Here is a 25,161-nt window from a genome sequence, read left to right on the forward strand (position 1 = left end):
TTGCTGCATGTCATGACTTTAATGTGTAACTACAGTATGCATACATACAAGAAGTGGGAGAACTAAAGCCCAAGAACTAGAAAGGCTACAAAATACAACACATGGACCAATACATTTACAAAACATTCAAAATCCTTACAAAATGGGCTGTATTGGTCCTTTGTTCTTTTTTACAAACTTATGCTGTGTGGCCACAGGGGACAGTTCTAGATTTAGGTCCCCCCTTCCAAAATTTACAAGTGTCAGGGGGAAAAAAAAGCTATAGGCCTCATCTCTACTAAAAACAGCTGACCCTCTCCCAAAGGGCCTGAAGTTTATCTTATCCAAACAGAAAGGAGGAGGGCTCTGAAGCCTATCTCCCCCCCGCTGTCAGCAGTTGATTGGGGGGTAGGGGGGGAGAAACAACACTAGACCTTAATCCCAACCCCTCCCTCCCACATTCCAGAGTATTCCCATATCCCAACACATCCCCCCCTTTTTTTAAACAACTTAGTGATTTAAAGGTCCCCCATCCACAAAGAAAAAAAATAAGTTACATAATATTTAAAACTGGCTTTTCAATATTCTTTGGGAGTCCAGGAATGTCAGGACAAGGAGGTCTGCCCTGGACAAGTGCTTGGCATCAGCAGCTGCCCCTTTATTACAAGCTGGACAGGCACCAGTTATCCACCTGCCTTTAACACAATTTGCACAAACCCAAGAAGTCCAGACAAACGTTTCGGTTCCATGTATTTACACTAGTTCAAAATGATATTCACAGCATCTTCTGAATTTTGGCCAAGAGTCAAAATTTTGCTTTAAACTTTGGAACATGCCCACACAGACTTTCACCCAAAGGCTTGTTGTGTGTACTCAAATCGAGGGGCTGGGAAGGTCAGGAAGAGCTTTAAGGATTCTTCTGTCAGTTTGATGGGAAGGGGACCTCCAGGCTGGCACGCTTACAATACAAGCTGCAGTTCATCTAACTGGCACCAGTCCCTTCCATCACTTGCTGTGCCTGCTTCTGCCCCATGCAGCACTGTGCAACTGACTGAAACAACCTAAACATGGACAGAAGAGCAAAAAGTTGAGAGACAGAGCTAGAGTTCAGTCTAAAAATCTTCATTTTCAGACACTGTCAACACAGGGATTTCCTATAACCATAGGGATACAAGAGCTCACAACCCACGTAGCACCAAGCTGCATTTTTCTATTCTGAAGTAGCAGTCATGGAAGCTATAGCATAATGGATCGTTTTTTCCAGTTTGATTGATTTAGCTTTCAGACAGGAATACATTGATTTGAGACTTTCAAAAAGAGCCACCTTCCACTACTGAACACAACATTTAGAGATTTATGAAATATCAAATGACATGGGAACATGCTGGCACGGGGTTATGCAATCAAATATGCAAACAGGCACCACAGTCAGGTGGACAGTAAACTGTCCTGGGAGTAGGACAAGTTCTATTCTCACTTCTGCCAATGTACTCTAACATTGTGCCTCATTCCCCACAATCTGTAAAATGCAATTATTTCACCTGCTTTATGGATGCACTTAGATATCTATCCACGTAAAGCATTTTACAAGGCCAAAGTAGTAATATTTATTGTCACCTATTTTATCCAATGGGGCTGTCAGCTTAGTATGAAATGGAATATCCCCCACTCATTTCCATTATGTGACTGAATAAACCAAAAGTGAGCATGAGTTTGTAATTAAACCATACAGAAAAGTTATCTACTCACTTCTCAATTTCTGGAGCACAGTGAACAAACTCATGGTTCCAGAATTTAAACGCTGGATTTTTTATCAGCTCAATGAAGGTAATGAGGAGACCCCATGGGTGAGGCCTATTTACAATCAGTCGTTCCAACAGTACCCTGAAGTACACAAAGAAAAAAAAAACAGGGAAGGCTCAAACACAGATCTCCTAGATAGACACGGATATTTACAACTACAGCCCAGTGAAGAGAACACAGGTTTGCTCTTGCAAGCAGCACTAGACAGTAACATACAACTCAACACCTGCCTCCAACACTAGAAGTCATTTAATTTCAAGCAAAGTGAAAAGTTGAACTGCAAAGGTTGTGAATGTAACTGCCCCTCCTCACCTAGTGATCTGTTCCTGGATAGCCTCAGTATTGGCTTCTGCAAATAGGTAAAGCATGGTACAACTGAAATAGTGCGTATGGCTGTTTGGGTACCGCAGCTGATTGGCGATTGCATTCAAGAAGAGGTACCGACCTGGAAAGAGAGCAGGCATTTAGTAGAAAGGAATTGGTTTCCCTTAGACAACACAATGTCACAAGGAAGCACCTTAGCACCACTTACGGATTCAGTTGTACGGTTCTGCACTACATAGTTTAAAGAAACTTCAGTTAAAAAAAGCTAAAAAAAATTAGGGGTGCTTCACAACACCGATTCCAGCTGGAGTTCTTGTACCAAGAGTCTGGGCTTCCTCCCCATGAGGGGTGTTTCAAAGCCATGCATCCCCTCAGGTCTGCAGCTGGCCCAGGAAGGCTGAACAAGATTTCCTTTCATTGTATTGATTCAAAATTGGCTGCCAAAGCAACATTCCTACACCAAATTTAGAATCTTCTATTGCTTTATGAATATTAATGTACTTTAAAAGATGAAAGTTTCAAACTGAAGTGTTACATGCAGAGTATTATCCTGTTACAACACTTTATATTTCACAAGCCATGCAGGTGTAAATCTAACTTTTGCCATCTTACCCACTACTACTCCTACTCCTCATCTTGGATGGATGCTATTTATTAAATCCTCCCAGGACAGAGATACCAGTTTGCGTGCCGATTATTCCAGACTAGAGAACATGACCTTGGTGTCTACCTTGAAGCAAAGCTCACTACACTTAAAGGTTATACTGCGTAAAGGGGGTGGGAGCTCATCTCAGTGCATAAATAAATCTCCAGTAGAGGAAAGAATCAATATTTCTCCAACAAAATTCAAAATCTAGTTCACTCCAAAATTAACTTTATACTTAGCGAATTGTCAATGTGTTTCAGATAAGTTTAGTTCCAATAAAATATTTTTAGTGTATTCAGAATTCCAATATAAAACCACTAGCAGTTAAGTGGTATTTCAGTTTTTTTCTCCCCACAGTACCCAGAACTAATCTGTTCTCTTAACTAAGAGGGTTTCAAGAACCATTTCAGGCTAGAAGCAAACAACCGATCCAGAGAAATTCCGCTTACCTTCTGTGTCCAGGTCCACAGCCAAGTTCTGGAAGATGTCCATGTGAGCTGAATGGGTGATAGTGCTCATAGAGGGTGTGCTGCCTTTGTTGTGAATATGTGCAATAGCCTGAGTGCCTACATAGAGCACTAGTGCATTAATCAGCTGGATGTTGTAGCGATTGCCAGGTTCATTTGATACCTAGGTAGGCACAGCACAAGAAAAAGGTTAGCTTTTTACAATCCTTCAGAGTTCTTAGGGACTGTGTGAAAGGAATGATTTGAAGAGATTTTCAGCATTCAAATATCTGCTTTATGCAGAAAGTAATGTCTAATTATAAATCTAAGTCTCAAATTTGGGTTTCTTACTTTGTAGATAGTGCTTGCCAATACCTCTCTAAACTAAGGAGTATGACAGACCTGAGACAGACTAAATTACAGCCTAAATTAGGTCTTAATAGCCAACCTTTAGTACCTAATTCTGTAGCAGGTCAAGCTCTGCAGTTACTAAATTCACATTAACATACACTAAAGTGGTCTTTAGCTTCCATGGCCTGATTTTCAGAAGTGTTTGTGTATACATGAAACATTTGCAACTGCATGAAACCATGTACCAAATCTGAATGTATAATTACACAAATAAAAAGGAATTTCCATTAACAAGTGACTCAAAAGCAACTTCTGACTTGAACTTGTTTAATCACTTTTAGAAACTGATTAGTTGAGGTGAATGCAATAAGTCTGGTGAGAGTCTCAAATATGTCCAGGTTATAAATGCTAAGCTGATTTGAGAACTGCTGAAAAGACAGAAGACACCTCCTCAGCCAGCTGGTACCAGGGGCTCTCACTGCAGGATGAAACCATCAGAACACACTGGTTTGGAGAATTTTTGCCAATTCATGCAGTGAAGCAGTTTCAGGAGTAGGAGTTTATGGTACCCTGAATGGCAAGTGAAGTCCTATTTTTCTACAGGATTAAGATGGATTCTTCTCAAAGCTACATTGCTTGAGGATCACTGCAGTTAACACTCCCTCTGTCAAAACACCACATTCCTCTTGGTGATACTAAATTAGCAAAGATTTATATTTGTTGTGCACTGGGAAAAACACTGAGTATCTAGCAGGAAAGTGCATTTTGGGAGGCTCTTATCCCAGTCACATCTTCCAAACAGTACATCACATAGTATTTTATACCCGCTGAGTCACATTATCTCACTTCCTATATGGTTTTCAGCCTTAGACTCTAAAAACATTTTCAAGGATGGATCCACTAACCTGTAGATTGCTGCGCAAGTCAGACAGGAAAGTGACAGGAGAGCGAGTTTTGAGATAGGAATCCAAATCTTTTTTGAACTGAGGGGGCATCACTCCAGTAAAGTTGGTGAGTATCCGTGGTGCAATATTAATCTCGCTTAACATGTCCACCTGCCAAAGAAAAACTCAGTTAACAATCCTTTAACCAATTCCTGCTATTTTAATCCAAAATTATTGTTGCAAGACTAAGGAAAACAAGTTTAAGTTCACCATGCCAGCCACTCCTAACTATACATTTTTATACCAGAAGGTATAACGTGATATTCAATTCGCCTGGTGCAGGGCTGGAGCTCTTTATCTTGGTTTTCAGACTTCAAAATAGCTGGTTTCTTAATCTGATGTCACTTACAAATTGCTGAAGCCTGGGTAGGTCATAGACTGATAATGGGATACACAGCTTGACCACTCTAAATCAACTGTTTGAAATCAGCCCAGACTGGTAGCATTCAAAGATCGTGATGGATATCTGTGTGAAGTGGATTTGGAAGTCTTATTCTAGCTCCCACACCAAAAGCTGCCATCCACATTCAGTTCTCTTTTCTGTAGTCTTAACAAGGAAGACTGAAACAAAATGGGTCATTAAAAAAACGTAACTCCTGACACTTCCAGAGGTGGTTCATGCAGTAAGGGATCATAGAATATTAGTTAGATGACCTCCTGAAGTCTCTTCCAGTCCAATCCCCTGCTCAAAGCAGGGCCAACACCAACTAAATCATCCAAGCCAAGGCTGTGTCAAAATCAGGCCTTAAAAACCTCTAAGGATGGAGATTCCACCACTTCCCTAGGTAACCCATTCCAGTGCTTCACCCTCCCAGTGAAACAGTGTTTTCTAATATCCAACCTAGACATCCCCCATTGCAACTTGAGACCATTACTCCTTGTTCTGTCATCTGTCACCACTGAGACCAGCTGAGCTCCATCCTCTTTGGAACCCCCCTTCAGGTAGTTGAAGGCTGCTATCAAATCCCCCCTCACTCTTCTGTTCTGCAGACTAAATAAGCCCAGTTCCCTCAGTCTCTCTTTGCAAGTCATGTGTCCCAGCTCCCTGATCATTTTCATTGCTGCTGGACTTTCTCCAATTTGTTCACATCCTCTCCGTAGTGGGGGACCAAAACTTGACAATACTCCAGGTGTGGCCTCACCAGTGTTGAATAGAGGGGAATAATCACTTGCCTTGATCTGCTGCCAATGCTCTTACTAATACAGCCCAATATGCCATTGGCCTTCTTGGCAATGAGGGTACACTGGGGCTTGTGGGGAACTCACACTGCTGCAGCTGTACCCATTATGTGGATTAGAAGACTATGGTCTTCAGGATTTAAATAGGCCAAAGCAGTAATTCTATTAAAGTCTGACACTTCAGAATGGCTGATTTAAGAAAAAAAAATTATAACTGGAGACAGCAAATAACTAATGTGTATTTTGAAAAGAGAGTCCTAAGTACACCATGCAGAGAACACTTCATTTTTTTGATCCAATAGAGAGGACAATTGCTCTTTTCACTGTTTGCTCAACTGGATACCTCCAACTTCTAGAAACCAAACCAAGAAATGAAGTTAAGTTGTCAGTTGAGCTTTCTTCCTTTAAGAAAAAGAAGATACTGAACCAATATGGAAGATTCCAAAGTAGTCAGTGGTTTCACAGATAAGCGAACAGGAGGTAAACTAGTGTAGTACATACCACCGGAATGCTAGAGAAGGGGGCATTAATCCCAGTATCATACCTCTACTGGTCTTAAGTGGTGGTCTCAACATCTTTGCTCCAGTGTTTAGTAGTCAAGCATGATCAAGAAAGCCTCTATTTGCTTCAGATTTTCATACCTAAAACCCTTATGGTATTTTACTGTGAGAAATCCAGCTTCCTGTTTAATGTTACTCAGCTGAGCTAAGGAAGCCAAAGGACCTGATCCTGCAATTGGATCCATACAGGCAGACCCCTGCAGCCACACAAAGATACACTGGCATCAGTGAAGCACCACACTGGTGCAACTGTCTATCCATGTGGATCTGATTGCAGGGCCAGGGTCTTGTACTTTTATGTTCTACAGGATGAGGACTGAGTGTCTCTCTCTCTCTGGAAAGTCTCTAGCACACTGAGTGCTACAGCAATGTCAATTAAAGACTATTATACCAAGTCATAATTATAACAGAAAAAAAAGGAGGCATGTGGCACCTTGGAGACTACCATTTATTTGAGCATAAGCTTTCACGAGCTGTAGCTCACAAAAGCTTATGCTCAAATAAATTTGTTAGTCTAAGGTGCCACAAGTCCTCCTTTTCTTTTTATGGATACAGACTAACACAGCCGCTACTCTGAAACCTGGAACTATAACAGACTATTTTACTTAACTAATTCAATGATTAATTGCATATCCAAAGTGTTATACACTTTAGAAACTTCTAGGTTTTTGTGTTTATCAAAATAGGACTGTTTCTGAAGTTTTACTCCCTTTCATATTAGATTTAAAAGAAGCCATACAATAAAGTTTCCCATTGTTTCCTTATGCGAGATAGTTTGAGACTGAGTGCTACGTACTTTTAGGTTGGGAGTGAAAGGATCTGGAAGCCTCATGTTACGTGGGAAGGCACTCAGGATCAGATTCCTTAGTTGGATACAGTTTGGTGGGATCACATCACAGAACCCATAGTGGTAGTCACAAAGGAATTCTGGGAAATCATGCAATAAGACCAGCAACACACGCAGAGTGCCCTACAAAAGAAAAAGGAATGGGGCATGTAATTAGCAGGTTCTGAGCTTGCCCCAAAGCAACTGTACCACAGTCAGACGAGCAAAAAGGGGGAGGCCTTTTTCTTCCTGATGCATCATGTAATCAAAGTTTCTTCTTCCTGGTAATGAGTTTAATAAGGCAGTGTTTAGCAGACAAATCCATTCCCTGGTCTCCAGTGTCTTACAATGTTTCAGCTTACTATCAACCTCTGATCAGTTACCTGTGATTAGTCAAGCACCTATCTCTTGACCAGTGTAAATACCTAAACTGTACTTAAATTAGCCTCTAATTCACAAAAGATAGTCAATTTAAATTAAAAAAAAAGTTAAATGTTTATATTCAGCTAACAAAAATACATTGCTTTCCTGTGCACTCTAACCCATCTTCAAAGTGCTTTTTCCTGCATCAGCCAATACTGTTTACCTTGTAGAGAATTTGCATAGGTTTAGTGAGTTCCACATTTCTAAGGAAAGGAGCCAAGTACTTGAAGAGATCAATTAGCAGCTGGGCATACATAGGCCAACCCTGCCAAGAGAAAAACCACCACATAAGTAAGGTATAAACAAAAGCAATTAAACCTAGATTGTTACAGTTTGGTAAAAAGCAGAGTCAAATAGAGATACATCATGTTTAGACATATACCCATGTAAGTTTGAAATGATCATTTGCACTACGACTAGTCAATGACTACAGTACAGCTCCAGTTTTCTGAGGGTCTCAGGGTTACCTGGAATGTGTATTTAAGAAAAAAGTCTTCCTCTATGTTTTGTACAGCACCAAGCATGCTATGCTTAAGTGACATGGAAAGCAAAGACCAGTATAACCTCTGAGTGACAGAAAGCTTATGGTAAATTTGATGATTTGGTTTACAGTGGAAACCCTTATTTACAAAATTCCCCAGTCGGTCTCCCCCTCCATGTAGTAGTTACTGTGAATACAGAAAACTACATGTTAAGACATGCAAATAATGCACTTCAAAAAAAGTGAAATAGCATCAAATCAGTTAAGCACCCTTCTCAGTAAGAGTTTTATAATTTATGAAAGATAAACTGCAGCCACACCTTCTGCTGTGGTGTATGTGCCAGCATTCTCGCAATAAATATCCGATGGGAGATCAGTTCCAGCCAGGCATAAACAAAACCTGGAGCTTTTGTAGGCCTCAGGATGTGAAATGTGTTACTGAAAGAAAAGTTAAAGATGATTAAGAGTGCAGAGCGGTAAGACTTGTTTTCACAAATGTTGAGAGAGAATGTACGTAGTGCATAAGACATTAGTGTCTACATTTTACTAAACCTCCACTAATAATGAATTAGACAATATAGGATACTAATGGTTACAAAAATGATCAGAGCTGCCACTATGGAGCGGTCAAGTTACTTTAAATCCAAGTCCTCACCCTATTGGAATGCTTAAGTTCTCTGCAACAGCCATTCATTCAGAAGTACATACCAGAAGGCTGTAAGGGTCTGGAAGTTGATGGTCTCCAACACATGTTCAGGAGCATTTAATTCTAACAGCAACATGATGAAAATGCGGTGGTAAGGAAGCTGCTGAAATTCACTCTGCCGAACATCATGGTCCTGGAGGAGAACTCCCACCACTATACCAAGAACCTAAAGAAAGAATCAACAAGCTTCACTGTTTTTAATGTGTCAATTGTAGAAACCATTTCACTATAGTCAAAGCCTGCATTCGGAGTACTAATGAAGAGCTGAAAGCCATTTTGGTAACCAGAGCGCACCATATTGATTATTGTCCATTAAGTGTACAGCTCAGCCTCACAAACAGATCTGAGTTCTCACCCAACCAAATGGTATTTATTGTGGGTTTCAGCCTTAAGCTTTTTTTGTATCTGGGGCACTTTATGTTCATTTTTAAAATCTGACAGCATTGGCCTTTTCAGCAACAAAGACAACAGATACCATGTTTGACATTGGTCAGAGGTTCCATATCAGAGAAAGCTACCTGGCTTAGCCTGCAGTCCTGCCTATACTCCATTTTAAGCGTCTTCTGAAAGTTTTAGTTCCCATCTCAGACAGTCTGCCCTGCCCCAAGTTAAGGCCTATGTTTTAGCTCATAAGCAGAAATACATCAGGTTATGTAATCTAAGCATGCTAAGTACTGCTTGGAAGAGGGAAGATTTCCAACCTTGTTCAGTAGGTTGATCTTTGTGACAGTGTTGGTTGCCTCCCCAGAGTGCTTCACTAGCAGTGCAATAAGCCGCACAAAGGCATCCAGGTTGTGGTAGCACTTGGCTCTGATCATGGTGGGATTGGCAGCAGGATTGTGCTGCTGCTCAGCCTGAGCACGATAGCTGATTTCAACGCACATTTCAGTGCAAAGACGAAAGAACCGAGTTATCAGATCATCCGTTTTCAGGATTCCTTGCTGGTGCATCTATTACGAGGACAAGAAAAACCCTCAGAACTACAGAATATGGTAATTAAAAAAACTTCACTGTTATACTGAAGCAAACAAGTAACATTTTATGATAATTCATCTGCCATGCAATATGGATGTAACTCAGCTACTTCTCTAAAAAGAAACAGGCAGCAGATTACCTCCTTCATTTACTCCCAAAACAGATGTTTCTAAGACAAATGGGAACAGCTAGAGAGTTAAAGCTGTGCTCCTACATAAAAAGTACTTTTATCAATGGCACCTGCTTCTAAATTAAAAAAAATCATGTGATCCTACTTTTCAACCATCAACAGAGCTGATGACATGTGGTTCACTATCAGTGCAGCAGTATCCTTCCTCTGCTACTGGTGGCTTAAGCCTTGGAAGGAGAAAAGTAGAGGCAAGAGTTCAAGTTGCCCCACCTTTAGGAGCCTACAGATTGCATCAGAGTTATTGGGGTTGGTAAAGTTTGCCTGATGCCTTGTTGGACTAGTGCTACAAGTCTACTTAACTCATAGTAGGATACTGTACTTCACCTGTTAAGGAAGATTATTTTTTCATAGGAACATAACATGTCAAAAGGAATGCTAAACTCTGCATAGTTTCAATGGCCAGTGCCCATATCTCTAGATAAAAATCTCCTTTGGGTTTGTTACCAAAGTACAAGGTTAAACAGGAGTAAGCTATTAGAATTATAGAATATTAGGGTTGGAAGGGACCTCAGGAGGTCATCTAGTCCAACCCCCTGCTCAAAGCAAGACCAATCCCCAATTTTTGCTCCAAATCCCTAAATGGTCCCCTCAAGGACTGAACTCACAACCCTGGCTTTAGCAGGCCAATGCTCAAACCACTGAGCTATCCCCCCCAGATTCAGATTAGTAGTGGACACCAACTTTGCAGTTCTTGAACAAACCACCTTTTTTAGACGTTGCTACAGCCATGCTGTAAGTGTACTTAAAAGCAGCAGAAATTCTACTGCAGTGAAACTGGCATGAGTAGCCATGTCATACTTTCTGGGGAAGCTTTTAGAACTTATGACATGGCTTTGGTAAAGTGAAGGCACATGCCTGCCTTGTTGTAAGACATGCTCCTTCCTGATTTAAGGAGGTGCTGGGGAAGAGGTGATCGTATTTAATAAAAGCAGACAGACTGTTTTGAGCCCTATCCCTTTGTCCAATTGTTAGTAGAGCCCCTTTAAAAAAAGTCTCATGTAACTTAAGGAAAAAGTCAAGACTACAGCAAAGCATTTCAAAAAGCTTTCAGTTATTCCAAACCTTTCCAAATAAAGTCTTACAAAATATCTAGCAGCCCTAATGAAATTTGTTCAGAGCGTAAAGTAGCCTAAAATTTCACCAAAGCCATTTTCTTTCTGTTCATTAAGGGGGCAGAAGTGGGACTGAAATAGCTCATGGAGAGTGGAGATAAATAAGAGGTAGAGAAACATGCTACAAAGTTATGTACAAGACCCATAAAGGGTTGTTATATGACAAGAAGCAGAAAGAGCATACACAACATAATTTACTCTCTGTAAAGACTGACTGATGGCAAGGCAACAAGAGAAAGTTAAACAAAAACAAAAATCAATATAGGTGCAAGTTGCAACATATACAGTATCCATCTTTATAAAGATCACCATATAGCATTTACAGCCAGCCAGAAAGTGAGACATTACTATAAACTATGTCACTGCTCTTTTATGGGCTAGAGTGTTTTTACAGAGGATTATCTGCCTCAAGTGTGTTTTGGTGCAGGGAAGGGGGATATTCTAGGCTGCAGGGAGGGTAGTAAGGTCCCTTCCCTAGAGGGTGTATGGAGTAAGCCCAGGTTGTGCATGATTTGTTTTTACCCATACTGCACCACCACCTCAAGGAAAGAGAAGATTACAAAATGCTTGTTGTGTTAGACCAGCATGGAAAATAGAATCTTACAGTCAAGGGCCTGCCAGGAGTTTCAGCCTCCTAGTGCTCATACAGCCCTCCATCTCTTATACAAACCAGGGAAGCAAAGAGGCTCCACCACCTGGAGCCAATAAAAAGGAGATGTAGAACTGACTTAAAGTGAAGCTAGTGATGTGACTGAGCTGCATTTTCAATAGCCCCACATAAGCCATGAAAAGTAGGTACCTTTCTATGGTGTCACACAAAAGCACTCAGGGGAAAAAAGAGCAAAGCACACTAGTTTCTTGGTCCCCTCATACAAAAAAGGAGCCACATAAGCGATCCTTTTATGCCTGTCAGAGTTCATAGCTATATCAGCAATACTTCACAGGCCTCAGTAATGAAAGCAGCTGATCAAATAGCGACTATGGATTTAGTTCCCATCCATCACAAGGAAAACATCGACTATTTAATCTAGGGCCACCTGTGCCATGACCTGGCCTGAAGCCAGAATGAAGAGAGTACTGGAAGTTTGAGAGCTGCAACTCTTGCAATGCTTGTCAGCCTCTCTCAAGTTGAAAAGGTTACAAGCTAGACTAGATTATTCATATCAAGAAAAGGTGTGTGGGCTTCTAGTTAGAGTTGACCCAAATAGATGGATAAAGAAAGCAATACCCCTTAGCTAGGCTTCATTCTACTTGCCCTGGCCTCTCAGAGAGACACCTGAACTCCAGTTTAGGTTTCATATAGCTGTTGCTTTGTGGCTCGTCAGTCTTCTGTGGAATATCTAGGTTCTCACTGCTTAGTTTTGAAGGGGGAAGTGATATCAGCAGTCAGAGTAAATTGGGAACTTCCTCTCCTTGCAGCCATGGCCAAGTTGACTTTGTAGCAAGTGCAGCTGTTAACTGCAAAGTCCATTTTAGCACAAGTCTTGCTGCCATCAGTTTAAAACATGTGTCGAGCGGCTGCATTTTTGTCTATATCCGAAGAGCAAAGGTCAACAGAAACACTGGACTACTTAATTCTCACTTCTCTTCACTGCAATCCCCATCCTACTCCCACCCAAGTGGATAGAGTTCCAACTCTTCAGGCAAATCCTGTAGCCATGCATGTTAAAGTAGAAGCAAGAGGAATGGCATCGTTTATACTGTCTAAGTTTAGAAACCATTTTAACCCAGCCAGTTTAATAGTTTCCTCCAAAAACCGTGTATAAAAGTTGAAGGTGTTTCCTCTTCAGGTAGGACAAGGCAATCAGATGCACTTCCACCCACCAGATATTGCTTTCTCTAGACTGACTTTGCCACACAGTTTCTGCTAAGTGTAGGGGAGAAGCAATGTTAAGCCAAATTTCGTTTGACACAGCTATTACCAAGATCTGTCTCAATAGCAGCTCTCCTTCTGCCAGATTTACCCAGTAGAATCACAACCTGCACTAAATTAGTTGCTGTGGTAACTGAATTGGAATGACAATCACTGAAGGGAGGAGAGATTTTCCACTAAAGTGTCTATCAGTGATGACAAAAACATGCCATAGCAGATAAGATGGACAGAATTTTTGGCACACTCATGAAAACTTCAAAAGGATGTTTAAACACTGGTACATAACACTGTGCTTTAACATTGAGGGCATCACACCCTACTTATGTTGAATAAAAAGCACCTTTCTTTCCAAAAGCTCTACCTGTCCAACAAACGCAGAGAAAGCTTTGGTACTGTCACGGCCAGCTGCAGCTGAATGGTAGAGATTCACCCATTCCCTCAGTAAATACTCTGCCTTCTCCCTCAGGCCTGGTGGATCATCATACTCGGAGGCTTGGGAGATCCCAGAATGCATCATGAAGTTAGGGCCTCCATGAGCACGGTCAATCATTGCTTCATAGTTGGATCGGACCACTTCCATCAACTGGGGTAATCTAGTCAAACAGACCCAAATTAAGAATTAGTCCTAAACATTTTATTTTTGGGAACAGCGCGTAAATGTGAAGCTATTGAGAATTAAAAGCATATTGTAAGCCATTTAGCAACTGCCCTTCTGATATCTTATATTAGTCTCATTGTGCTACATGTAATACAATTATCTGGAAGGAGCTTTACCCCTGTAGCTTTCCTGTACAATCAAAATCAACTCATTTTTAGGGAAAGTCAAATTTTGAAGCCCAGCCCTACTCCCTGAACTTGAGTATTTTGGCAGAGCCATCCTTCCCATCACAGGATGAAAGCTCCACTTCCTATGTATTAGTGGGGCCCTTAGGAGGAGAAGGACCAGTGACAGATGCCACTGCCTAGCATCCAGATCTGAGAGGAGACTGTACTGAAAGCGTTCCTTATGCAAGATCTCAGACCATCAGAGCAAGTTGTTAGGATAGATATTCAGGCCTGCCTGTAAAGGCCTATACTCTAAGAATTTAGGTGTATTCTTATCACTTGGCTAGTTAGAGGTTTAAAAGAAAATCAAAATCACTGTCTCCCAGTGTAAGGTCCTTCTCTTACTGTGACAGTCTGAGGCCCTGTTCTTAGGCTAAGGTCTTTGGCTAAGCAACAGAGACAGCCATAAGCTGGGAAGCGACCGGTCACATCCTCACATTCCAAACTAGTCACACTGAAAGAAGGTGCTATTGGGCAGTTAGGAATACACTCCTGTCCCGATAATGGCTATCTCCAGAGAAAGGACAGTGCCTAGAAGATGTAAAAGGAAACTTAGTTTGATAGCATCCTGTCTGGCAACAACTCACTTATCAATAGCTGGGACATGAAATCCTCATTCTGTATTGTTTTGTCATTATAGCTCCCATTTTGCTATTGTCTGTATAATCTCCATCTGATTCTGTGATTGTTTGTCTGCTGTATAATTAATTTTGCTGGGTGTAAACTAATTAAGGTGGTGGGATATAACTGGTTAAATAATCATGTTACAATGTTAGGATTGGTTAGTTAAATTTCAGTAAAATGATTCGCAAAAAGAAAAGGAGTACTTGTGGCACCTTAGAGACTTAGTCTCTAAGGTGCCACAAGTACTCCTTTTCTTTTTGCGAATACAGACTAACACGGCTGCTACTCTGAAACCAGTAAAATGATTGGTTAAGGTATAGCTAAGCAGAACTCAAGTTTTACTATATAGTCTGCAGTCAATCAGGGGGTGGGTGTGTGCATGAGTGAAATGGGAACAGGGGTGGGGAAATCGGAATCATGTTTAGCTAAAGGGGGAAATGGGAAGCCTCTGTGGTGTCAGAGCTGGGAAGGGGGACACTAAGGAAGGAAACTGGAATCATGCTTGCTGGAAGTTCATCCCAACAAACATCGAATTGTTTGCACCTTTGGACTGCGGGTATTGTTGCTCTCTGTTCATGCAAGAAGGACCAGGGAAGTAAGTGGGTGAAGGAATAAGCCCCCTAACAAAGTCAAGAGTCACTTGGCTGCAGCAACAGAAAGGTTGTCGAGGACAAAAAAAGAAGTTAGGTTGGGTTCGAAACCACGTTTGCTAATACAGGTTTATTCTCCACCAGTCTCTGCCTAATGTAGACAAACCTAAAATGGCTGAGTGAGATACTAACCAAGTTAGATAGTTTGAGAATCTTTGTTCACTAGATTCCAACACAAGGATATCAAACAGAGCTTTTTCTCCTCCCAAGAAAGCCTCATTGCAGTTGCTTTTCTGAAGTGCACACAGGTTTTTGTGCAAAAGTTTAATTTGGTTAGTCTAAGGTGCCACAAAGACTCCTTGTTATTTTTGCTAATACAGACTAACATGGCTACCAATCAAAATGTAGAAGACTTTCAGGTGGGGACAACTACAGTGATATCAAGACAAGTAGATTAATCTAGTGCAGAAATGTGTCTGAAAGGAAGTTTAAGTCAGAGAATATACAAAAAGAATACAGTTTTAAACAATTTTAAATCAGATCACTATTGAGCACCTTAGAGAAGTTCAGTATTTGACCAGTATTTCAGTCTCACCCTTCTGGAGCATTTCCTCTGGAGTGAGCATTAATCCTCATCAGAGTCTCAATGGTGTGGAACAGATCTGCCTCTGTTACATGGGCTACACTCCTCTCATCCACCAACAAGATCCTCACCAACTGCATGGCAAATGCCACTGCCATGTAGTTCAAGCCATTCTCCATTGACTGCCAAGATGGAAAATGTAGTCAAGAATATGAAGCATAAATCCTTTAATGAACCGATTACATGAAGTGTGTTCAAAAGGAAAAAACTAACCTGTGCCAAGTGAAGATCGTACTGCTGCATGGTAACAAGGTGATTGCGGATTAGCAGCTCCACAGCTTCTACGTTGTACTTATACTCATCCCGGCATTCAATCAAGCATCTATAAATATTAGACCTTTTTAATACATGCTTGTTTAGCCTAGCTACACTTATTAGAAAAATGTGCTACCTCAAGACAGCTATAGATTTGAGGCATTATTTTATTGTTCAACTATAACAAAGATCTCCTCTATAGGGTTCACCAAGTTAGTATTTGAGCTTAAGAATAGTCAACTGCATCACAGAGCAGTCTAAAGCTTTGCCACATCTTAGCTCTGGTCTTCAGTCCTTTTTAAAGGCTTATTACACTAAACCGATGAAGCTCTATTTCCAAAGCATGGAAAATTGCATGTCTACCTACCAAGCACTCCTGGAATCAGTCTCTAATAGAAACACATCAACATGCAGGAGACTTATTCAAATTAGATTCTCTATATTAAAAAAAGTGATAAACGTGTCACACCTGAGGTATGTTTAAAACCTTTTAATAAAAGTAGCTTCCTATCAATCTCTAGGGCAAAGGAGCAATACTTAGACACCTAGTTTTAGTTCAAGACAAACTGGAAGTGACAAATTACGTAGGAGTTAGTTTTTTGTACAGTTATACCATTTTACACACAAGTGTTCTGGAATCACAAATGGTAACTCAACAAGACTAGAGGAAAAGGTATGAGATATTCAAACAAGTGTTCTCTTCCTCCCATTACTGACCTGGTGATCTGCTTGTTACACCATGGAGACCCATACGCACGGCCATCCTGCAGAGCTTTTAGTACAAGTAGGTGACACTCACGGTAGCGGAGCAGGAGGTCAGCATCCGCACCACTGGTGGCATCTAGTAAGCCCTCAACAGCCTAGAAGAGAAGCAGCTGGTCAGCACATATGGAAAACCCAGTCCTTCACTACTGCCTCCTGAAAAATCAATGAACTTTAAGTACTTTTCTCCAAAAGCAGTTGTTAACCTTAACATGTGGCAGCTGCAATACTATCCAAAAACCAGTGATCTCTGCTCATAATGTCATATCCAGAAAGATCTTATACAAGTTTACCACATGGAAGGCATTTAGTTAACTGCTCACTCTCCACAAAGGTTTTAACGAAGTATTCTGCAGTGATTTTATATAAACACTAAAAAACAAGAAAAAAATTGCAACTCTTTGGGCTGCATCAATAAGCCAATGTTATCAAACCCAGGTTCTAGAGTCCAATTCTATGTCTGGCACAGAGAAGAATGTGGATGAAAAACTGGGAGAGAAGATATACCCGTTGATAGAAGTAAGCATTCAGACAGTCTACATTAGTAGAAGTGACCAGTTCAGGTGAGGTTTAAAAACACAAGGTAGCTAAGCCAGTCTTAAAAAACCCCTGATCTACAAGCTGATACCCTGCATTACATGAGGAGGGCAAACTTCTTGGCCCAAGGGCCACATCTGGGTATGGAAATTGTATGGCAGGCCAGGAATGCTCATGAAATTGGGGGTTGGGTGCGGGAAGGGGTGAGGGCTCGGGGTGGGGCCAGAAATGAGGAGTCCAGGGTGTGGAAAGGGGCTCCAGACTGGGGAAGAGGGTTGGGGCACAGGAGGGGGTTAGGGTGCAGGCTCCAGGCAGCCTTTACCTCAAGGAGCTCCCAGAAACCGCTCCCCTCTCTGGCTCCTGTGTGGAGGCACAGCCAGGCAGCTCTGCGCACTGCCCCATCCGCAGCTCCCACTGGCCATGGTTCCTGGCCAACGGGAGCTGCAGGGAGGCTCTTGGGACTGGGGGCAGTGCATGGAGCTCTCTGGCTGCCCCATGCGTAGGAGCTGGAGGAGGACATGCCACTGCTTCCAGGAGCAGTGTGGAATCCCTGGCGGGAGCTTGAGGGCCAGATGTGGCCCCCGGGCCATATTTGCCCACCCCGTTGTAGATCAATTTAGCTGATCAAGGTGCAGTCTAGGCTCCTGCCAAGACCTAGTCAAGACAAAAAACCAGTAGAGAGTGTCCACACCATCTACTGAGGATGTAAAAACTTTCACACTGGTTTTCAGCTTTTAGCACTTCCGGCTCAATCATGTTCCTGGATTGTAAAAGAGCAGTGGCACCGAGTGTCTTAATACTAGTTTCCACACAGAGCTTGCGAGGTTCTTCTGCATTTGTCATCTCTAGACACTCATCACTATAAACAAAAAGAAAGGGAGTACTTGTGGCACCTTAGAGACTAACAAATTTATTAGAGCATAAGCTTTCGTGAGCTACAGCTCACTTCATCGGATGCATCCGATGAAGTGAGCTGTAGCTCACGAAAGCTTATGCTCTAATAAATTTGTTAGTCTCTAAGGTGCCACAAGTACTCCCTTTCTTTTTGCGAATACAGACTAACACGGCTGCTACTCTGAAACCTGTCATCACTATAAAGCCATACATACCATGCTCAGACCCTAGGTTAGGAGTACTGTAATATGCTCTACTTTGTAGTATCCTTGATGTTTCAATTACTGAAGAATGCAGCTGTCTCATCACAGCCAATTCTGTTTAGGAGTATAGCCCCTGTGCTCAGCACTTGACTAGTTTTGTTTACTTCCAGGTGCAATTCAAAAGATACTGATGTGCATATCTAAAGGAATCCAAGTTGATCTGGAAGCACATTAAGAGACTGGCTCTTGCACTTTAAGATCTTAACTAAGTTCCACAGACTTAATTCTCCCAGATGCAGGGTCTCAGTGAGGAACCTCTATAGTGTTGGAACTTGTTCCTCGGGGTGACTTGCCTAAATCTGGCATCCTAGAGTGCATGATGTCGTCAAGTGTCTGCATCTTGAGTGTAATCTGTTTTTGCTTCTTTCATTTCTTAAGATCTGAAAAAGGTAGTAGTGGTCCTTCAATACAATTCACTGAGTAGTTCCCCACAATACTTGTTCAATTCTAACTATGCATCTGCCAGCCAATAAGCAATCTACAGGCAAGAGTAGTAAAAGCAAACCGAACTGCATATTAGCTGACAAGAGAAATTTACACTAACCTTCTGGAGCAGTCCAAGCGCAGCTATCGCATCACGGGAGTTACGAGCTACTACTACAGCCTCCAACAGGCTGCGTAAGGCTTGAGCTTGTGGGTTCATGGCCAGGGTATGTGGTATGGATTGCAGGTGTTGTTCCAGTTCTGTCATACATTTATCATAGATCTGTGCTACATCATCTGTAGCCCAAGCTTGCTGTTTTAAAAGAAAGTGGATGTGTTTAGTAAGACTTGGCAAGGATTACTTGGGGGGATTGGAGGGGGGGTTAAAAAGTAAAACAAGTATGTAGAATTCATTAAATACCAATTAATCTTGACTGCAGCAGAACCTCTGGCACCAGAAATGCATTGTAAAGAAGAATCCTAACTCAAATGCCAATTTAATTGCTTAAGTAGTGATATTTTACTTGAATGTACAGTCAGATATTAGTAGCATACCAAGTTGTGTAACTGGCAGAGGAGATCCAAATATCCCAGTTTAGTTACAAGTTGGCTCATTAATAAGCTCCCAGAAATACCAGCATTGTTATCCATTACATTCTCAAGAGTTGCATATCTAGTCCTCTCAGATCCATGAGAAGAACTTCAGAACTCAACACAAAAATACACACAATGATGTGAGGACGGTGTTACGTTTCCTTCAATTTGGCTGTATTGGCCATCAACTTCCCTCCAAAAAAAAGAGTTTAAGTGCCATTAAAGCCAGAATACAGCGGATAATCAAATGTGAAACTCTGCAAGGCTCATCAAAATGGCTTTGATATTTTCAAGCCAAACACAGTTACAGAAATCTGTACCTTCATAGGCTGAGCCAAGAATCCTGTGGGCTGGGTTAAATCATTGGTAGGCAAGAAGCCGGGGACATTGCGTGCAAACTCTTCATAAACAGCCAGCTGTTTTGGGTCCACACCACCAACCTTTACAATGGAAAAAAGTGGCAAGTCCTTTATTTGGCACTGACAGTGAAGAAAAAAAGTTTAATTGCACAACTTGCCCGTTAGTTCTAATCAAGTGATCTATAGTCGTAGCTCTCAACCAAGAGTATGCGTACTCATGGGGGTACACAGAGGTCTTCCAGGAGGTACATCAACTCATCTAGGTATTCGCCTAGATTTACAAACAGGATATATAAAAAGCACTAGCGAAATCAGTACAAACTAAAATTTCATACAGACAGTGACTTGTTTATATTGCTCTATATACTGAAATAAATACAATATTTATATTCCAATTGATTTATAATTATATGGCAAAAAATGAGACTAAGCAATTTTTCAGCAAGTGTGCTGTGACATTTTTGAATTTTTATGTCTGATTTTGTAAGCAAGTAGTTTAAGTGAGGTGAAACCTGGGGATATGCAAGACAAATCCAACTCCTGAAAGGACTACAGTAGTCTGGAAAGGTTGAGAGCCACTGACCTATAGAGCATAAACTCAAAGCTGTACACATCCGGGGAAGAGAGTTCAGTGCAGGGTTGGCGGGAATCCTATATTCCCCACACCCTACTTAACTGCAAAGCAGGAAAATCCCCCAGTCTATGCTGCTGCACTTAAGTATGCAGTCTATCCATTTCTTTCTGCCACTGTGAACACTGTCTGCAGCTTTAGTGAAGCACATGTCATCTTAGAAGGTGATGAGAAGCAAAAATAGAAAGATGGAAGATACTCTAGTGACCTTCCTCCACCACCACTGAAGGAGTACTGTAGACAAGCTCTAGAAGGAACATACAATATCCTCAGAGTTGAGAGGAAGGGAAGGGGAGAATTGAATAGTTTATTTCACAATATGTTTCAGCTAAGTAGTTGGATTAACAACCATGAGACGAAGGCAAAGAAATAAAGACTCATCTGCTAAATGTTGCCACCTCCTCCTGCAGTTTTAAGATTAGGAAGAGAGGGAGAAGAGCAACATCATGCAAAAATTAAAATTCAGCAAGTCTGTTCTTACCTTCAATCTGATCTGCTCTGGCATCCGTTCAGCCTGGTAAGTTAATACAACAGGATCACAGTACCGACGACCTTCTTGTCTAGCATGCTTTCTGAGCTCAAATTCCTGCAAAAGCAATAATACAGAGAAGTTGTCAGTAGGTATCTTCTAGAGGCTTTACATAAACAATAGACACTTCTATACTTACAGTTGCCAGCCTTTTGTCCATTTCAGGGCCTGCCTTTTCCACAGCTGTCTTCTGAATGAAGCAGCATGCTAATTCACAGTTATCCTGAGCTAACTGTGCAGCTGCCTGCTCCATCATCTCCCTCTGCTGTGGGGATGCTGCCTATTAAAAAAAAATGGTATATTAATGAAGGCTGTAAGTTTCCACTGTAAAATGCATCAGTTAATCTTGAAATCTGAGCCACTGACTATACATAATGCCAGTATCAAACAGGGATGTTCTCATGAACATAGTCACTTTGCATGAAGTTAAATGCTTTATGTTTTATTTTATATCAAAACTTTCAGTAAACCATGCAGGTAGGGGAGCTAACAAGCAACTTGATCAAGAAATAAAATCAAGAGGGATCTCCTGTACCTCCAGTGTGCGGAATTAAGGAAGAAAGCCCATCAGTACTAGGCTGACAGAGCAGTCGGTTCCTATGCAGGAGAAAACAAGCTTCATGTTAAATAGTCTATGGCCCACACAAACTAAGAAAAGTCATCTGCAGCTAGCAGAGTAAGTTGCTCTATTTATTCCAATGGCATGGGAAACACTGGACTAAAATGTCTTCCAAGTAAATCTGTCAACGGCTTCCATCTCCAGAAAGACTAAGTGACCACTGCTCTACTTTAGTGTGTCCTGATGGGAAACACAGGTCACAGTCAGACCTATTTTCAGGGGTACAGAACTTGCATTGCAGTAATAGGATGTGGGTGTCTAGTACCTCAGAAAGCCATGTCAATATGGTTCAGTCAAATTTTCATATACAATATAGCCTTAACTAGGACAGTATTTTTCCCTTTCCTTTGGAAATGCTGTGTGCAACAGCACTATCTAGGCTACATTCAGACAGACAAGAAAAGGCATTATGAATCCAGACATTTTGGAACACAGTGTTTTAGGAGCATACACAAGATGTCAAAACTATCAGAACCATTAGGCTTCCCTCCCTCTCCTCCTCCCCCCACAAAATTGAAGTCTACTCCTTTTTTACTATTATTTTCTGAAAACCAGATTGCCTCTAGATATTAAAATTGGTATTTACTAACCTGTCCCAGGGACAAACTGGATTTAACAACTGATTTAAGGTTCACCACCTCCATATTATCTTTTTAAACAGCATAACTTTACAGTAAAGGTAGTTTGTAATCAAGGAAAATTCTAATACCCTGTAGCTTCAAGGGTAGAGAAATCCCTGCTGCTTTTATATTTCCATAAACAAAGGATAGTGCAAAGTGTCACACAAGCAGTGAGACTCTGCAAAACAAATAATCCTTGGCTGTCCCTTAATTCAGAAAACCATGTAAGTGCAGAGATTTACCTGCTTCTGACTCTTTGAGAAACTGCCACAAATTCTGAGATTAATCAATCCTTTTTTCCAGCTCAGGTTATTTTGATAATCATAGCTTTAGCCATGATTGACATAGTTAGTCTCCCAAAAAGAGAGTTGTCAGCATCTGCAGGCAAAAATCCAATGCATCTATTTTAAGCATGAAACTCGAGGTGGATGCTTGCATCATATCCAATTTTCTATGACTCAAGTCTACAGAAATTGACGATCTCACCTCTAAGAAGGCTAGACTATCAGAAAAGGAAGATCACTTACCTTATAGTAACTGGAGATCTTCAAGATGTGTGGTCCCCATGGGTCTCACTGTATAGGGCATATGCTCTATACGTCTAAGACTGGAAGAATATTCAATTGGTCCACACTTGTGCCCTACACCTCAAGCTCTGAACCGAGGGTATAAAGGGTGGTGCAGACCAACTGCCTCTCCAGTTCCTACTCTACCATGTATCTAGTGAGAATCTGAACAGAGGGAAAAGGAGAATGGGACATGAATACCCATAAGGACCACACCTCTTGAAGAGCTGCATTACAATAAGAGCAGTAACCTTCCTTCCTTCACATGCTGGGCAGGCACTGCAGGTGAACTCCCAAATAGTGCTCACACAGAGGAGGGTGCGAGGAAATTTTCCACACCACAATTGTGGTAATGCTGAAACAAAAGGAAGCATCCTTGGCAGAAGCTTGCACTGGGTAAAAATGCTTACTAAAAGCATGAATGGAGAGATGCAGGGCAGCACCTTGGAGCTGATAAGGGGCTCATGGGTTCAAGTTGAAGGTTCATATGTGCCGACTGCACCAGGCTTTAATACTGGAGGGAATGTTCTAATAATGCCTTTTAGGAATTTCACAGTTGTGGGATGATTAAAACCAAGCAGTACTCCATCGAAGCAGCTATTAATGCTTTTCCTGCTAAGTAGTGAACTAATGGATACAGCCAATGTGTTCAAGGAGAGAAGATACTCCAGAATAAGAGGCACCACAGACTCCTCGAAGATAAGTGACTTTGATACCAAATGAAAAATCATTCCACATGGTGGCACAGCCCTTCCTTCTTGAGGGTTTCCTGCTGTCACTGAGGATGGACTGTACTTCTTGTGAACATGCTCTTAAAATTTGTTGTCCGTACAAAATCCAGACTACCAGATGGACAGAGACTAGGTTGGGATGGATAGTCCTGTTTCCTTTCTGAGGCATTAAGTGTACATATAGGCCAGAGGCCATCTGTAGGACAGTGGTGAACTAGAACTGCCATGGCCACCATCAAGATTACGGTTGCCTTTTCCTGCCTGATCTTCCTGAGTCCAGCCACTGTATCAGGAAGGCATGCCCTCTGGAATTGTGCCCCTGGGCAGCTTGAGAGCAATAGGCTGCATACATGTTTCTTTGGATTGCAAAGAGGTCCCAGGATGGGAATCCCTACAGCTGAAAATTATACAACACTCCTAAAGAGTGCAGCTCTCACTTGTGATGCACCAGTTCCAGAGCTTGATTGCTTACTGGCAGAGTGGGGCAGACTTCACTCCTCAATTATATATAAAAAAGTCTTGTCCCACCTGATCTGGACAAATGTGGACTATATGAAGGGTAGGAATATCTTGCACATTTCATGCACTGCTTGAAGCTTGAGAAGACAGAAAGAATCGGGACTACTGCAGAGTTTGGAGACCCTGAGCAGTATAGTCACATGCATGTGTTGCCTCTCTCATCAGGGAGACATCTGTAATGAGCATCTTTGGTGGGTGATGCGAGAACAAAATGAACCCCTACACAGACACTATCCTTCATTTCCTACCAGGTGAGTGATGGCCAGATCTCTGCAGAAGCAAGACTCATTTGTCCAGGGAGACCCTGCTTAAAGTGTAGACTGTCATCAGGCATGGTTGCAGACACCATAAGTGAAGCCTTGCAAAGGGGATCATGTAGGCATATGAGGCCATATAGCCTACTAGGATCAGGTAGAATTGGACTGTCATCTGGCGGCTGAGCCAAAGTTTGGCTTCTGTCCCAAGGTAAGCAAGTTTTGGCTGCTTGCACATTCGGATTTTCTCTTACAAATTCTATAACTTGTGCAGGGATTAAAGGAGACTTTTCTGGATTTACCTGAAAGCCCAAGGAAGGAAAGAGTTGGGTAAGGAGGCAACTGGCACCTGTGCCTTCTCATACGACTGTCCCTTGAGCAGCCTATCACTTAGGTAGAGAAATATTAGGCTGCCTTGTCAGCACATATCCATTGCTACCATAGACAGTGCCTTCATAAAAAGCTTTAGGGCTATCAAGAGGCTTAATGGGCACTGTTGAAAGTGGTCTAAGACCACTGTAAAGCACAGGAAGCTCCTTTGTGTGGGGTGAAGGTCTACATGAAAATAAGCATCCTTCAAATCAAGAGGCACATACCAAATGCCTTTATTCAGGGAGGGGATTACAGTGGCCAGTGTAGTCATCTTAAATCTTGAACAATAAATGAAGACATTTAGCTGCAAGTTCCAGGATGACTCTTCAGGCCCCCCCCCTTTTCTTTTAGTGACGAGGAAATGTTTGGAATAAAAGCTCTTCCCCCGTGTGTGGGTGGTATAGGCTCTCCTGCCCCTAACTGGATTAGGGAGTCCACCTCGTCTGAGAATGCTCTCATGGGAGGGGGTCCTTGAAGAGAGATAGGGAGAGAGGTTTGGAGAAGGGGGCAGCAAGGAATTCTAGGTAGCTAGCTGAGATAACACTTAACAGTTATCTGTCCGATGCGATACACTGCCACATTAGGAGAAGTGCGTCAGGCAGCCATCTAAGGGAGTGGTGGTGCCTTCCTAGAAGGCAGGTGAAACTGAAGAGGGGAAGGCAGTGGTTGTGGTTTATCTGTTCTGCTGTACCCTCTAGCACTTCTTAGGGGGCTCAGGCTATAGGGCTGGGTG

General features: G+C 41.8%; 1 protein-coding gene across 26 annotated transcripts in view; it reads right to left on the minus strand.

Annotated features, from left to right (window-relative positions):
- The window catches only part of CNOT1 (CCR4-NOT transcription complex subunit 1), a 98,838-nt gene continuing 73,677 nt past the window's right edge, over positions 1-25,161 (minus strand). For 13 of the 26 annotated variants that reach the window (XM_038368764.2, XM_043494774.1, XM_038368763.2 and 10 more), the window contains 18 exons: positions 20,887-21,027; positions 20,700-20,804; positions 19,549-19,668; positions 18,756-18,947; positions 16,473-16,615; positions 15,714-15,822; positions 15,453-15,622; positions 13,180-13,411; positions 9,370-9,618; positions 8,671-8,834; positions 8,283-8,400; positions 7,645-7,746; positions 7,029-7,202; positions 4,455-4,604; positions 3,202-3,382; positions 2,095-2,227; positions 1,729-1,863; positions 1-1,040 (listed from right to left, as the gene is read on the minus strand). In XM_038368764.2, the coding sequence (XP_038224692.1) occupies positions 962-1,040; positions 1,729-1,863; positions 2,095-2,227; positions 3,202-3,382; positions 4,455-4,604; positions 7,029-7,202; positions 7,645-7,746; positions 8,283-8,400; positions 8,671-8,834; positions 9,370-9,618; positions 13,180-13,411; positions 15,453-15,622; positions 15,714-15,822; positions 16,473-16,615; positions 18,756-18,947; positions 19,549-19,668; positions 20,700-20,804; positions 20,887-21,027 (2,697 nt within the window). In that variant the 3' untranslated portion in view covers positions 1-961. Of the gene's footprint in view, positions 1,041-1,728; positions 1,864-2,094; positions 2,228-3,201; positions 3,383-4,454; positions 4,605-7,028; positions 7,203-7,644; positions 7,747-8,282; positions 8,401-8,670; positions 8,835-9,369; positions 9,619-13,158; positions 13,412-15,452; positions 15,623-15,713; positions 15,823-16,472; positions 16,616-18,755; positions 18,948-19,548; positions 19,669-20,089; positions 20,466-20,699; positions 20,805-20,886; positions 21,028-25,161 lie in introns of those variants that run through there. The other 13 variants (XM_038368759.2, XM_043494773.1, XM_043494772.1 and 10 more) reach the window with 2 other exon arrangements.

The sequence above is a fragment of the Dermochelys coriacea genome, chromosome 12 (assembly GCF_009764565.3).
Source record: "Dermochelys coriacea isolate rDerCor1 chromosome 12, rDerCor1.pri.v4, whole genome shotgun sequence".
NCBI classification, from domain to species: Eukaryota; Metazoa; Chordata; order Testudines; family Dermochelyidae; genus Dermochelys; species Dermochelys coriacea.